The sequence below is a fragment of the Brassica rapa genome, chromosome A04, assembly GCF_000309985.2.
Source record: "Brassica rapa cultivar Chiifu-401-42 chromosome A04, CAAS_Brap_v3.01, whole genome shotgun sequence".
Taxonomy (NCBI): domain Eukaryota; kingdom Viridiplantae; phylum Streptophyta; class Magnoliopsida; order Brassicales; family Brassicaceae; genus Brassica; species Brassica rapa.
Genome location: NC_024798.2, coordinates 14,089,541 through 14,105,190, shown reverse-complemented (window position 1 = coordinate 14,105,190; position 15,650 = coordinate 14,089,541). Strand labels below are relative to the sequence as shown.

At 33.5% G+C, this 15,650-nt stretch overlaps 4 protein-coding genes across 6 annotated transcripts; 1 reads left to right on the top strand and 3 right to left on the bottom strand.

Moving 5' to 3' along the window:
• Positions 1-377: 377 nt before the first annotated feature.
• LOC103864616 (60S ribosomal protein L39-1) lies at positions 378-1,062 on the bottom strand. Its single transcript, XM_009142382.3, has 3 exons — positions 886-1,062; positions 705-808; positions 378-614 (listed from the first exon to the last, which is right to left on the bottom strand). The coding sequence occupies exons 1-3, from the start codon at positions 886-888 to the stop codon at positions 566-568; spliced, it is 156 nt and encodes a 51-aa protein (XP_009140630.1). The 5' UTR covers positions 889-1,062; the 3' UTR covers positions 378-565.
• Positions 1,063-2,334: 1,272 nt separating this feature from the next.
• Positions 2,335-3,910, bottom strand: LOC103864614 (deSI-like protein At4g17486). The gene is made up of 3 exons (XM_009142381.2): positions 3,487-3,910; positions 3,022-3,309; positions 2,335-2,944 (listed from the first exon to the last, which is right to left on the bottom strand). The coding sequence occupies exons 1-3, from the start codon at positions 3,626-3,628 to the stop codon at positions 2,625-2,627; spliced, it is 750 nt and encodes a 249-aa protein (XP_009140629.1). The 5' UTR covers positions 3,629-3,910; the 3' UTR covers positions 2,335-2,624.
• A 2,340-nt stretch (positions 3,911-6,250) lies between these two features.
• LOC103864613 (two-component response regulator ARR12) lies at positions 6,251-11,606 on the top strand. Of its 2 annotated transcripts, none has more exons than XM_009142380.3 (6): positions 6,251-8,936; positions 9,323-9,475; positions 9,591-9,950; positions 10,131-10,207; positions 10,305-11,255; positions 11,340-11,606. In XM_009142380.3, exons 1-6 carry the CDS (start codon positions 8,807-8,809, stop codon positions 11,406-11,408), a joined length of 1,740 nt encoding a protein of 579 aa, XP_009140628.1. In that variant the 5' UTR covers positions 6,251-8,806; the 3' UTR covers positions 11,409-11,606. The 2 variants fall into 2 exon arrangements, with proteins under 2 accessions (XP_009140628.1, XP_009140627.1); XM_009142379.3 differs by having other exon boundaries at positions 6,283-8,936; positions 11,334-11,606.
• LOC103864611 (putative FBD-associated F-box protein At5g56700) lies at positions 11,485-15,383 on the bottom strand. 2 transcript variants are annotated; one of them, XM_033290136.1, is made up of 3 exons: positions 14,927-15,383; positions 14,706-14,843; positions 11,485-13,961 (listed from the first exon to the last, which is right to left on the bottom strand). In XM_033290136.1, the coding sequence occupies exons 1-3, from the start codon at positions 15,215-15,217 to the stop codon at positions 13,878-13,880; spliced, it is 513 nt and encodes a 170-aa protein (XP_033146027.1). In that variant the 5' UTR covers positions 15,218-15,383; the 3' UTR covers positions 11,485-13,877. The 2 variants fall into 2 exon arrangements, with proteins under 2 accessions (XP_033146027.1, XP_009140623.1); XM_009142375.3 differs by lacking the exon at positions 11,485-13,961 and adding an exon at positions 14,094-14,626.
• Positions 15,384-15,650: the final 267 nt, after the last annotated feature.

The window sequence follows — 15,650 nt, the reverse complement described above, 5'->3', positions numbered from 1 at the left end:
CAACTTTTACCATTTCAAACGAAACAATTTGTCAGTTAACGTGCAAAAGCTATCTTGCCAAAACTTGCTTGCAGAGAGCTAGTCTACAGTTTACAAAATTAAATCCATTTATCAACTGAAGTGCAAAGTCTTATGTTGCTTAATCATGTTTGCATACACAATCTACTAGAAGAAAAATTTATTTCAAACAACTTTTAAGTTTTAATAAGAACAATCAAAGCCTAATATCCATTTCCATTGTGTTGTTAAACACTTTATATCAGATTCATCAACCCAACATGAGACTAAAATATAGATTGCTTTAGGAATATCGAGAGAACTATGGTAAAATCAATTCAAAATAAACAAAAGTCATCTCCAAAATCATTGAACTCGAGGAAATAACACAATTACTCTTGGATGGATAATCTGGGAACATAATTGATTAAAGATGGTCTTACACAACTGTGAACAACGTAACTGCCACAAATCGAAACTGAAAAAACAAAACGCTAAAGAACCAAACAAAGGAAAACAATGTCTTGGAAAGAACAGAGCTTTCACGAATAGGCAAAAGTAAGACGGCTTAGAATCCAAGCTTGGTTCTGCGCCAGTGTCTACGCTTTGCGTTGTACCTGAAAACCAAACACAAACCACACATAAGATTCACTTGACTACACCCTAATGGATCAACCACAGAACAAGAAACAAAAGTAGATGAAAACCTGATGGTGTTGTCAGTGCGAAGACGAATCCAGTGAGGGATTGGCCTGTTCTGCCTCATTTTCTTGGCAAGCTTCTTCTTGATCATGAATGACTTGTGCGACGGCTGCATCATATCAAAAATCATTTCAAAGTCACATTTCATACTAAGCACGATCGAAAGAGAGGAGAGAGAGGATGTACCATCTTGAAGCCCTGCGATCTTGGTTCTGGGACCGAGCCGAAACTGAGAGAAACCCTAAATCTGAGAAAGAAAACTGTAGTAATCGACGACGGTGGTTTTTATATGGCGAGAGGCTTTTAGGGTTGCAGAGGTTTTCAGTTGGGCTGGGAAAAGGCCCATTGTTCTGACCTTTCCTTAATCAGGCCTTTCTACATATAGTTCGGTGTCTTTTTAGTATCTTTTTTGCTTACTATGGCCTCTGGTTTAAACGCAGCGGTTACGGTTGCAGTTGTGGAAGTTTACGAATGCGAGTGGTTGCAGTTTCTAGCAATTTTAAGAGATTTGTACGGCTTGTTCTGTGGTTAGAAATTAGTGCGTTTGCGGAATACTTACGATTGGTTAACTACCAAATACAACAGCGGTTAAATAATAAATTAACAATATTTACATTTTATATAATTATAAAAATATCAAAAATCATAATACTATAATAATTATGAAAATTATATTTAGAAAGTTATAGTTTTAAAATAAAATTATAGAAAATATTTTATTGTAAAATTTTATAATATTAATTAAAATATAATAGATATATTTTAATATTTTTATAATTCCAATTTAAATTTTTATTGAATATTTTTATTTTTGTATTTATATGGTTTTTGAAAAAGAATAAAAAAAAATTATCCTCTCGCAACTGTCCGCAACCGCAAATGCTAGCTGGAACCAGCTTTTAATTTTAAGAGATTCATCAGAGCGGTTTGAAACGATTTGTAACGGTTTGTATGATTGTTTCGAAACGCTGTCAATCGCTACCAACCGTAAAAGCTGCGTTTGCGTATGGTATCGGGGAAACCAGTCAGGCCCTTAGTACAAGCAGCAAGCCTCAAATCACATGATATCGAGGGATACCGGTTATGTATTATAAACGGATAGGCAGTTACTGTCTATAGTTCCCAAATGTTAATTACGTTGGTTAAAATGAGATAAACAAAAATGTAACAAAATTTTCTTCTTCTTTGGCCTCAACCTCAGTTTCTTTGATTCTAATAAGATGAACCATAAAAAGCTTATCAAGTGTGTCTTCAACATATATTTCTTCATTTTAATTCTTTTTTAATGTAAACTATTTTCCATCCATTGTGTAGTGAATGTGGACAGCTACCGTAAAACTAAAACACCGTATTTAAAAAAATTAAAACGATAAAATCCTCAAATTCTAGTCTCCAAACTCCAAAGTGAAAACCTAAATCAACGAATCCTAATTTTTCAAAGTGAGACTCTGTGAAGTTTTTGTGGTTCCAAAGTTGACTAGAAAAGATTTGGAGTATGTCTTCTCTCAATCCATTCAAATATGAGAGATAGGCCAGTGAAACATGTTCCTAATTTTCCATAACCATAGTATAATTTGCATTAGAGGCAAAACAAGCTATGGCTAGATGCCTAGATCCCTCGTAGCAGAAGATACATTACCTTAAACATTTCATTATCATTTCATTCATCCACTGGGATACAAAAACATTACACAAAAGACAATGTGCTTAGGAACTTTAGTATTGAAAATGAGATAAAAAAAATACAAATACATAATTCATTTTCTTTTTGTACATTCTCATAACATCTCTCTCCTCTATAAGTAATCGAGAACAAAGCACGAAGCATGCCCATGTATGATTGATACTTTGCTTGGCATTTTCCTCTGTTCTTTTGTCCTTTTTTCATAGACAATAATTAAATGTTGAAATAATGATGCTAAGAATCAAGTCTTGACGCTCACGCTCGGCGACTTCTGGTCTGGAGCTCTAGGTGCAGTAGGTGGCGCACATTGTTTTTTACTTTTCTTAGAACCCGAAGTGGACGAAGAAGTTGAAGAAGTAGGATTATTACCAGTTGATTTTGCTCGAATATGCGAACCATGACTATCAGGTGTCGAAGAAGATGAAGAAGTAGAGAGTAAAGGACCTGATCGAGATCGGTTTCTCCTTTTCTTCCTCTCTTCTTCTGAAAGCTCTCCTTTAACTACCCGCCTCACTTTTGTCTCGTTGAAGCGCGGTGGTAACACACAGTTACAAAGAACCCCTACACAATTCAAACAATCTTTAATACATTATGATCTTTCTCACAACCAAATAATCAAAAACTTGGTTTTGGTTTACCTAAGCGAGCGAGTCGGTTAACCCATCTAGGGATTGGTTTCTGAGTAAGTTTAACACAAACTTCATTACAAAAATGGTTGCAGTTCCTTGAGATGAGATTGTACTTGTTCCCTCGATACTCTTCAGCTAGCTTCTCCATAAAGACTCGGACCTCTTTCGCAGCCATGTCTGTTTTACCAACAAGAATCGATTTCCTAAACGTGAAACCAGGACACTTCTTTGGCTCCACTTCAAAGATGCCTGTGCTTGGAGCCTCATGTGCTCCAAATGCATATTCAACTCCATGAACTACAAAAAAAAAACATTTATACTAACTAGTTTCTCTCAATTGAACCAATACACCAAATCACTCTGGTCAATTCAAGTCAATTTCTTTTTAAAACCTCAGCAAATCTAGTTTCAAAGGACCAAACTTTATCATCGGTCACCATCACTACAACTAGATTCAAATAAAGAGAAACTGACCTTCAACACCGGAATGAAAAACACCGAGTCCGAGCCAGTAACCATAAGCATTCATAGGAGTTAGATCGTAGACATTCAGGTAAACCGGAAGCAAACCGGTTTTCTCCTTCCTCCTAACCGAAGAGCCCTTCCAGCACAACATCTCTCTCCCGCTTTTCAATACATCACCGATCGGGGGGGGGGGACCAGAGATTTTCGGAGGAGAGGGTAAACGAAGTGAGAACCAGAGAAGGGTAGATCCGGGATTCAAAGATGGGAACTTTTTAAAGGGCGCTTCGTCGTTTCATATTCTGAACTGTTTCTGAAGTTTCGAGGAAAGTGGGTGTTTCTATTGCGAAAGCAAAAGCGTGTTATGTTCTGTCTCTATTGCGCTTCCCTTGTCTTGTGTCGACGGATAGATGTTCTTCGACTCTTTACTTACTTTACCCCATCCGTTTCTGTTAATTGGTTTTATATACGGTAAGATATTATTTATTTATTTATGTTCTGTGACCATTTGCATTTATTTTCGGGTAATAAATCTAAAATTACCAAAGATTGTGTATGCTTTTATAGAAAATTTACTAAAAATTGTTTGCTAAAATACATCATTGACAATTTTTATTTATTTTAAGACATTGTTGACAGTTTTACTATTATCACTTAGGTATGACTGGTTTCTCCGCTACCATCTGCAAATTTTTATTTATTTTTAAGACATTGTTGACAGTTTTACTATTATCACTTAGGTATGACTGGTTTCTCCGCTACCATCCGCAAACGCAGCTTTTGCGGTTGTTGGTGTTTTGCAACAATCGCTCAAACCGTTCAAAACCGTTTCAAATCGCTCAAACCGCTCAAACCGTTTCAAACCGCTCTAAACCTCATAAATTCAAAAGCTGGTTCCAACAAGCGTTTGCGGTTGCGAGAATAATTATTTTTTTCTTTTTTTTAAAACAATATAAATACAAAAATAAAAATATTCAATAAAAAATTTAAATTGGAATTATAAAAATATTAAAATATATTTATTGTATTTTAATTAATATTATAAAATTTTCAAATAAAAATATTTTCTATACTTTTTAAAAATTTAAAACTATAACTTTCTAAATATATTTTTTATATTTATTATAATATTATATTTTTGATATTTTTATAATTATATAAAATATAAATATTATTAATTTATTATTTAATCGTTGCTGCATTTGGTAGTTAACCAGTCATAAGTATCCCGCAAACGCACAAAATTCTAACCGCAGAGCCAGTCGAACGAATCTCTTAAAACCGCTAGAAACCGTAACCACCTGCATCCGCAAACTCCCGCAACCGCAACTGATGCGTTTGAACCAGTCATGCTCTTGATTATTGTGAAAAGTGTGTTTATTTTCTGTAACATGTTAGTATTTTAATGTAAATATTCAAAATTTTAAATGTCTTATGGCCTCTAGGTCATTTTTCTTCTGAGTCTAGATTTTTTTTTGAACCTCTCTTCTGGCTCTACATAAAATAGAAAATTTCTAGTATAAAAATATCTTTCCAAACTTTAGAATATAAGAAGATCTTAACATATATTTTGACGACAACGATCTATAAAGAAAAGTTGAAAACTCTTAAAACCTAGAAGATAGAGATTGACTATTCACGTTCAACTATAAAAACATGCAGCTAGAACTAGGGTTTACGAACCAATTCATTGTACACCTACTATATTGATCACTAAAACACTATATTTGAACTATTCTTCTGGTTTAATAATCTACTTCTGTAGTATCAGGAAAAGTCCTACTCCACTCTAGTCTACTTTTGTTTTAACATATTTAGATCGATGTAGAACGATTTGAAATGTTTTAAACGGATTTAAACCGATGTAAGCAACTTTAATCAAATTTTTAAAAATCATTTTGGTTATAACCGATTTACCGTCTAAGGGTCCACCTAGGCGCCGCCCGGACAGATGCTTAGAGCATTGAACAAAACTAAGTTATATTTTGCAAGTAGAAAATCTACTCAAAAAGCCTAAGTTTTGGTTACTTCAAAATTGACATTAATTCTAATGATGCTCGTATATTTTACATGAAGCATTTTTCTAAAAGCCAAACTTAAAGTCTTCTATCAAAATTCAAGGTTCTAGTCAAATTTCTCGTCAAATGTAATACTGATCTTTTTTACATATACTTCGATTGAAATCTACCGATCTTAAAGGATAATGAACTGTTTTATTCGAAATCATTAAAACTAACAAGTTGGTCAATTTCCAAACTAATATATGTGTTGATTAGAAGTTCATTTTAAGTCTACCTGGTGGAATAGATTTCATCATGTTGTCGCAACAAAATTTGAAAAAGGAAAAATCAAGTGAATAATTATCTAAATCCGCTGAAATCTCGTTTTAGTCTCGTTTGTCCACAGCCGAGACCTTTGGATTTCAGCAATGTTATAGAGACTCTGCATTGGTTAAGAAAGACCAAAACTTGAAAATCAATGAATTTTTGATTAAGATAGCAAAAATTTGTTAGTTTGTTGGATGGAGTGAAGGGGAAATAAAAAATAACAAAGTTTTGTATGGAAAGAATGAAGGAAGAAGAGATGGAAATGTTTTTTAAGTATTTAGAACTTTGGTTTTGATTGTTTATGGTGGTTTATGAAGTTCATTTTAAGTCTACCTGGTGGAATAGATTTCATCATGTTGTCGCAACAAAATTTGAAAAAGGAAAAATCAAGTGAATAATTATCTAAATCCGCTGAAATCTCGTTTTAGTCTCGTTTGTCCACAGCCGAGACCTTTGGATTTCAGCAATGTTATAGAGACTATGCATTGGTTAAGAAAGACCAAAACTTGAAAATCAATGAATTTTTGATTAAGATAGCAAAAATTTGTTAGTTTGTTGGATGGAGTGAAAAGGAAATAAAAAATAACAAAGTTTTATATGGAAAGAATGAAGGAAGAATAGATGGAAATGCTATTTAAGTATTTAGAACTTTGGTTTTGATTGTTTATGGTGGTTTATGAAATTGATGATGTTGGTATTTTCGTAAATAAATGAAGGTGGTAAAGATGTTTGTGATATTTTCTTAATTACTGAAAATGTCATTTTCATAAATAATTGAAATCGTAGATCATTTTATGGGGAAATGACAAAATATGATGTGGAAAATTGATGTAAGTTATATGTCATTTTTGAAAATTTCCTTTCAATCTGTATATGCACAATTTTTTAATCAAAATTTTTTCTGTCAACAGTTTTATAAATATTAAATAGTTCAAAAGTTGAACTGGAGTTAGATGTTTAGAGAACTATTATAGACTGAATTTTTTCATAAGCAAATATTAATATTCAAGTAATTTAATTATTTACAAACAAGACATAACCTAAAAAGACAAGTATTTTAAAAAAAAAAAAATTGAATTTGTGGAATTTTGTTTTTGAAGACGATTCTTTTTAGTTATTTATTTTATCGTTTTTAATATTAAAATTTTATGTGAGATATTATTAACGACGATGTTTTTAGTATGTTTCTTTAGGCAATATAAAATTGTACTCTCCTAAAAGCGAGGAAACCTGGAAATTTCAAATTTTGAAGGTAATTCGGTAAAAAAAAAACAAGACAAGGGAAAAACTAAAATAAAATAAAGTTACCTTGCTTTTCAGATCCTTTTCTTAAACTAGACATATATATTTCAGGCTAAAACTGCACGAAAGAGAGTTTTTGATGCACGCTCACACTTGTAAGTTGTAACGCACTTCCCAAAGTCGAGCATGCCCTCTCTAAAGCCTGCCATTTTTAACCAAAACTTTTTTTGGTCAACTTATCCAAAACAATTCACAATATGTTCTTTTGAAATATATATGTAAATAATACTTGAAGTTAATCTATTTAGAATATCATCTAATTTAAACATAATAAATTTATTTAATGATAATACATAATATATGTCAAATTAACTTCCAAATCTTAAGTTAAAAAAAAAACTTCCAAAACTTAGCATTATAGCCGGTAAGGTTTTGAGTTATGTATGCTGCCCCCATTCACATTTGATGTTATATTGGTTTCTTTTCTGGGGGTTTATAAGGAAAAAGAAAATACAGCAACAATAACGACAAGCCAATAAAGGTGAAGTGATTATAGAAGAAGGAAATTAAGAAACATGTTCATTGGCTTAAATAAGGAAGAAACGATTTAGCAGTATTTATAATATGTTCTGTAAATTTTGTTTTTCAATAGAAAAACTTTTATCAAGAAAAGAAAAGAAGAAGAAGAAGAAAGAGATGTTCGACACAAGAAAGTGTAGCGACAAGAAGAGATGTGAGCCGAGAGAAAGAGAGAGAAGATCAAGAGAAGAAGACAGTACTGGAAAAAACTATCTACAAACCCGAAATGACTTTGTTTGTAAGTGAAAAGTATGGGAGGTAGTTCTACTCTAGACGACATACGACACGTTTTAGTACATTTTATTTACATTCAAAACAAAATGCTAAAAGTCTATAATAATGATTGAAGTTATGGAAACAATTAAAGTTTGTTTGTCAAATGTAACAGTTAGACAATCCTAGCTTGAACCAGAATCAAAATGTATCTTCAAATATAATGATGAGATAAACATTATATAGTAAACCAAATCTTCTACTTAAAAGACTTTCCCATCTCTAGAGATTTATAATTTAATTGATTCTTTCAAATAACAGCTGTTTTGGCATGTTTTTTTTTTAAATAGCTATTTTAACCATGTTTTTAACAGCAATTTGCTAATTTCAAATAACAGCTATGGTTAAATTTTGTATGAATGTTAAATTTTATTAAGTTTTTGTTCCGGTTCAAATCTCAATTGATATTGAAATATTATTATTATTTTTATTTTTAAAGATTAATTACGAATTTAAAAGTTCAATTTTGACGATTATATAAAAATAAAATCAACGCAAAAACAATAAGAAAAACTTAAAGATTAAAAAAATGAAAGTAAAAACCTAAAATAGTAAAAAAATTAAATTAAAAATTTGCAGAATAAAGTAGATTGCGAGTCTTGACGATCATTACATCACAGCTTAGAGTATCCATATATAGATAGATAACTAAGATTCCTTTTTCCCTCGCCAGAGAAGAAACTTTTGTTTTAACTCTGCAATCTTTTATCTCTCTCTAAATCTTAATATTATATACTCTCTAAATCACTCTCTCTCTAAACCCATTCATATTTAATCCAATAAATCTCATTTTCTGTCGACGTTCCCTGCACACTTTCTCTCTCTTAGCTTTTTTTCGAGACACTTGCAAGAACAAGCAAAAGAAGAAAAAAAGAAATCTCAACTTTTGATTTCTTGGTCTATCCAAGAAGATGACTGTTGAACAACAAGATTGTGTAGCCTTGGACCAGTTTCCTGTCGGAATGAGAGTTCTTGCTGTTGACGATGACCAGACTTGTCTTCGTATCCTCGAATCCTTGCTTCATCGTTGCCAATATCATGGTTCCTTTCTCTATCTCTTCTCTCCTTTCTTGCATCGACCATTTCGTGTTTTTGGATCTGTTGATGAGTTTCTCCAAATGGGCTTTTAGATTTAGTTCTATTTATTTTCTTGATCTGAGAGTTTTTTTTAATCACTAATGGAAACTTTTAAGACAAAAGGATTCAAATACCTACCTACCTAACTTCATGTAGAAATCCTAGTTTCTGATTGGATCTTTCCAACATCATAGATCGATTTTGAAGATTGACAATTTTTTCATATACCATAAAAAAATCACATTTTATTTGCTTTGGATCCACACAACTGTAATGATTACATGTGTCACAAGAGCTTATTGTTGAATTCAATTTAAATTAATAAAAACATAAACTTTATATGGCTGCAGTTACAACGACGAACCAGGCCCAAAAGGCTCTAGAGTTATTGAGAGAGAACAAGAACAAGTTTGATCTGGTTATTAGCGATGTTGACATGCCTGACATGGATGGTTTCAAACTGCTTGAGCTTGTTGGTCTTGAAATGGACCTACCTGTCATTAGTAAGTCAACTAATTTTTTTCCATTATTTTTAATCAAATAATGTTTCATATTTTTCTTGATTCTTGGTTTAGTTTTATGATGGTTTTCTTGTTTTTTTTTAACTAAACTCTGCAGTGTTGTCCGCGCATAGCGATCCAAAGTATGTGATGAAAGGAGTTACTCATGGGGCTTGTGACTATCTACTGAAACCGGTTCGTATCGAGGAGCTGAAAAACATATGGCAACATGTGGTGAGAAAGAACCGTGGGAGTAATAACGGTGACAAGAAAGATGGATCGGGTAATGAAGGTGTTGCAAACTCCGATCAGAACAACGGGAGAGCAAATAGAAAACGTAAAGATCAGTACAATGAAGATGAAGACGAGGAAAGAGATGATAACGATGATCCGTCATCTCAAAAGAAGCCTCGTGTTGTTTGGACGGTTGAGCTTCACAAGAAATTTGTAGCAGCTGTTAACCAATTGGGGTTTGAGAGTAAGTTTTGTTTAAATGTTACATGAATTGTTGTTAGCTCAACTTGAAAAGTAGCTACGATAAAGTCTAGTGGTCAGCAGGCTAGATCGAATGAGCCTGCTGGGACGAAACTAATATTACATAATGTTGTTTTGGGATTCAGAGGGATTTAATTTTAATTTTGTTTGTTTCTGATTGCAGAGGCAATGCCTAAAAAGATTCTTGATCTGATGAATGTTGAGAAGCTGACTAGAGAGAATGTGGCTAGTCATCTTCAGGTTTTAAACAATTTTTCATGTTTTCTGTTACACAAATGAAGCTTTTTTTTTTTTTATACATCTTTTAAGATTTTTATTTTTTTCTTTGTGGCTGCAGAAGTTTCGCCTGTACTTGAAGAGGATCAGTGGGAATCAACAAGCTATTATGGCCAACTCTGACTTACATTTCTTGCAAATGAGCAATGGACTTGACGGTTTTCACCACCGACCAATTCCCGTTGGAACCGGTCAGTTCCATGGTGGAGCCGCCGCTGCGGGGATGAGACCCTTCCCTCCAAATGGGATTCTTGGCCGACTCAACACTCCTTCTGGAATGAGTGGTGTCCGTAACCTTTCTTCTTCTCCTTCTTCAGGAATGTTCTTGCAAAACCCGACCGATCTTGGAAAGTTTCACCATGTCTCATCACTTCCTCTTAACCACATTGATGGAGGAAACATACTTCAAGGGTTACCAATGCCTTTAGAGTTCGACCAGCTTCAGACAAACAACAACAAGAGCATCATCGCCGGGAACTCAATGGCTTTTCCTATCTTCCCTACACAACAACAAAGCTCCCTTCCTAATAACAACAATCACTTGGTTCTAGAAGGTCACCCACAAGCACCTCCTTCAGCCTTCCCTGGTCACCAGATCAATAAACGTTTGGAACATTGGTCAAACGCTGTATCATCATCATCGTCCACTCTTCCTCCTCCTGGTCAGAACAGTAATAGCCTCATCAGTCATCAGTTCGATGCCTCCTCATCAAGCTATTCCATCCCATTCTGTGACTCTACAATTCCATTGAATCCAGCGTTGGATCATACAAATCCCCGAGCTTTCTACAGAGCCACGGACATGGATTCAAGTGCAAATGTGCAGCCTGGAGTCTATTATGATTCATTGCAGATGAGAAAATCAGGCAACTACGGTCCAACCACGGATGCTATGCTGAGTAGTAATAACCCCAAGGAAGGGTTCACCGTGGGGCAGCAGAAGTTACAGAGTGGATTCATGGGAGGAGAAGCTGGTTCTTTAGATGATATAGTCAACTCCACTATGAAACAGGTGTGAGATGATTCAGCATCTGATATAAAAGATTAGAATGATCTCTGACATGTTTGCATTTAATGTGAATGTGACTAGGAACAGAGCCAAGGAGACTTGTCGGAAGGTGATTTGGGATATGGAGGCTTTAGCTCACTTAGAACATGCATATGACTATGAGAGAGAACATTTAGACAACTCAGAACCATCGTTTGTGATTTGCTTTTGTCTCTTTCTTTCTCATATTTTCTTTGTAATGAAACTGTAAACTATCTTTTTTTTTTTGTTTTTACTTTCCACTCCTTATAGCAATTTAGGACTCCCAATAAATAATAAGAACGAATTCATAAATAATTTTTTTACTTTTTTTTAGTTGTTTCTTTTTTGTCTTGCAAGTTTATATAAAGATGACCGAAATTCACGAGTCTCTAAAAGTAACTGTATGACATAACATCACTAGTCTACGAAGACACAAGCCGCAGAGAGCAGGACGATGAGCTTTTGATTCATCAACTAGTGCAATCACCATCTTTAATTTCTAAACACTATTGGCAATCAGTATCTTTATATCTACGAATTGTTTGTGCAGATTTATTCTTTAATTAATTGTTGACTATATAAGATTATGAACGAAATAGTCAAAACGTCAATGAATAAAAAAGAAAACTAACCAAATTGCTTTGGTCTAGTGGTATAGGAGCTCCAGATGGAGTGCCCGCCCCTGGATTCGAGTCTTGGCCACTGCAGAATTTACATATGGGCTGCAGCATCCGAGACCGAAGACCGTTACACGGTGAGCCACATGGTGACGTCCTGGCAGCGTCCTTGCTCACTTCGGTCTCTAGTCTGGACCATCTCGGTGGGGCCAGGATACTCGGTTAGCAAAAAAAAAAATAAAAAAGAAAACTAACAGTTTCTGTCTATTTTTTGTAGCAGTTGACTATTTATTTTGTGCGGTCAACGGTTAATTGAGAAATAAATATGCGTATACAATATTTGAATATTAAATATAAAGATTATAAATACTTCAGGAATAACAAAATTTTTTTGTCATTATTATCCATATAAGTTTTGAATTCAAGAACACTAATATATTCCCTAAAAATCCTAGTTAAGGAAGAAAACTTCTCAAGTTGAACATAAGTACATAACTTATCCTTTGTATTATGATTATGTAAATTCAGTTTAATCAATGACATGAATTTTTACATTAAAAATCATAACAAGAAAATTAGTTTGTTATTTCTCAAGTATTTGCAATTGGCATATTCAGTATTCAAATATTGTATGCATATATTTATCCTCTAACAAACATTTGCTGCACAAAATTAGGATTAAAATAATCAATCATTAAAAATTAGACGGAAACAATTAGTTTTATGTTTAAAAAAAAGAAAATTATATTAATATTTCTAATCCTGTGGGGAAATTAAAACAATGACAAGATTGAAAAAAAAAACAGTTTTCAAAACCGAAACCAAACTGAAACACTTGCGGAACTCAATAGATTCAAATCTTTACTAATTCACCTGATCTCGATTAGTTCCTACCAGTAACCATCTGAGTGCCTAATAAGCCTACAACGAATTATGAAAATATCTAGAAAGCAGAGAATACAGAAAAAGAGAGTAAATTATTGTCCCAAACAAAGTGATGATGACGAATAAAAAGTAGCAGAGATTCCATTGTACTCAGCACTCCACTCGAGCTAATATTTTAAAGTCAAACCAAGTTGGCATTTCGTATGTACATTGTTCATATATTTCTGTTTTGAAGATTGAGATCTCCAACCTGTTTATATTTTTCTTATAATTTAAGCAACTTATGATTAAAAAGGCTGTTTTATAATATTGGTTTAAAACAAAACTCTACTAAACAATATTATGAAGAAATAGTTTTTCCAATAGTTAAATTGATTAAATTATAAAAATATGAAAATTTGGTAGTTATCAAGAAAATAAATTATAAAGCAAAATAATAACTAAAATTCTTGTTTAAACCAAAATAAGTCATTTAGTTAATTAATATACTAAAACACAGTTAAAAAAAGAAAATTTATAACTATCAAGAAAATGTAAAATTTTGTAGTTAGAAAAACCAGAAAGTATTAAAAATAACAAAAAATATTAACATGACTTAAGAACATATCCAAGCCATACTCTGTTTTCTACGTTTTGTATTCATTTCTCTATTTTAAAATAAAAAGTAGAGTAGCAAGATTAGAGTAAAACTTAGTTATATTTTGAAGTTGTTCTATTTTTTTAATGATAAATAGATTACAAAAGTTTTAATGGAAGGAATTGATACAGTGACAGTGTTTATAGGCTTTAGTTGCCTTGTATCCTTCCACTGCCACGAGCTAGAGATAGTTTAAAAGTGTATTTTTGAAAGTTCATTAATGGAATGTGTTTGTTCGATGGTGAAGTGTTTGCTTTGGTAGAACAAAATAACTTTCTAAGAATAGCAACATAATAAAAATATCACAAAGCTAGCCTAAATGTTCCCAAATATTGTATGAAGAGAAAGTAGAGCTTAGGAGTTGGGACCCGAGAGTCATACAAAAGGAATAATAAGTCTATAACAGAATAAGTTAATGATCTACAAGTTTCACCTGTCAGGCCAAAACACCAAAGATACTGAGAGTTAAACAAATATGAGCAACTCAGAATCGAAGAGATCTTCTACAAGTTTCGCTAGATCATATTCCTCAAGTTCTGTAAAAAGTGACTGGAAACACAGAAAATGAAGCAGAAAATAATCAGACTTTAACAACAGGAATGCACCGAAACACTTCAAAATTAATGACTCTTAATAAAAAGGTTATACTGAATTTCAAAATTGGTACAGAAAGCTAAAGTCTAGAAGCAACAGATACAAAAGTGGTGCTACATTTTTCTTGCATCATCTAAGTAATGTCCACAATAAGAGTAAAACACAAATACCGAAACTCCAATCACCATGGAAAAATAAGATACATAAACTCTGTTCTCAAATGTGGTTTGAATAATAAGATATCACCAAATAATTAGATGGTACCCAGACATCAACACATGACAAAGAAGTTAAAGGTACCAAAGTTCGAGAATCATTTAAACACCAAACTGTTTCTTAGACATTAAAAACAAAACAAGAACCTAAAAAATCCAGAATCGAATATGAGACTCCTCCTTAGCACTCATCAGAACTTTCTGAAACGAAATCAGAGGCGTAATCGTCGAGGACTTCAAGTGACAAGCGTGTCTGATGATAAAACTCACGAAGTCTCTCTCTTCTCGACTTCCCCTGTACTCTGCAAACTCGAACGTTTCAAGGCTCTCCAACAAACAGCTAGGCACAGAGATCTCGCTGCTGTTCCAGTTAATTGGTTCATACTTCTTGAAACGTATATATTTCTGAAAAAAAAACAAAAGAGAGAGAGTTAATAAGACTTACACCATAGATAGCTTTTAGATTGAAAAATTGTCAACTTACAGAGACACAGAGATTAAGAACTCGCAGATTAGGAGAATCATGGAGCAGACGGAAAAGCAACTTGGACCAATAATCAAAGCGTATACATAGCTTCAGATGTTCAAGCCGATTGAAGAATATACCATCATGATACATATACTGCAAATGCAAACAACACACATTCAATCTTATTAGTGTTTCTAAGTGATGTAATAAAACTATGAAAACATATTTTTTGTTACCTCATCTGAAATGATGTTGAATGATACGCACAAGGAGAGGCGTTTGACAGATGTGAAGGAATCGAAGATATTAAACAAATAATACTGGACATTGATGTCTGCCTCTTCAACCTCAGGCATATGTCTAACCAAATAAGAGTAGTTCAACATATATTCCTCAACTTTGAAATACTTCAGAGAAGGAGTCACTACCACATACTCATCAACGAAAGGAGACAATGTTAGAATATAGAATATTCTCTTAGTAGATAAGATACAATCTTTGTGAAATCTTGTAGTTACGATACTCATGTAACAACCTTGGCTATTTATGCCGTGTGAATAGAACCACTCTCCTCAAGGAGATTAACCAAGCTTTCATGGTATCAGAGCACTAGGTGCGATCTTCTCCATTGTTATCTTTCTCTCTCTTTCTCTTCATCGTACTCTCATTTCTCTTTTCTTTTCTTCTAATGGCGGTTCCTCAAACCCACGTTGAAAGAGCATTTGGTGTCACGAACATCAAAACTCATATTCCAATCATCCTTGATTTGGAAGATCATAACTATGACGCATGGCGTGAACAATTCCACATGCACTGTCTCACGTTTGATGTCGCGGGCCATATCGATGGAACCTCGCTCCCTGATGGTGACAATGATGCGGCTTGGAACAAACGTGATGGACTCGTCAAGCTTTGGATCTACGGTACCTTGGCAAAGAAGCTATTCCGGAGTTCATTCAA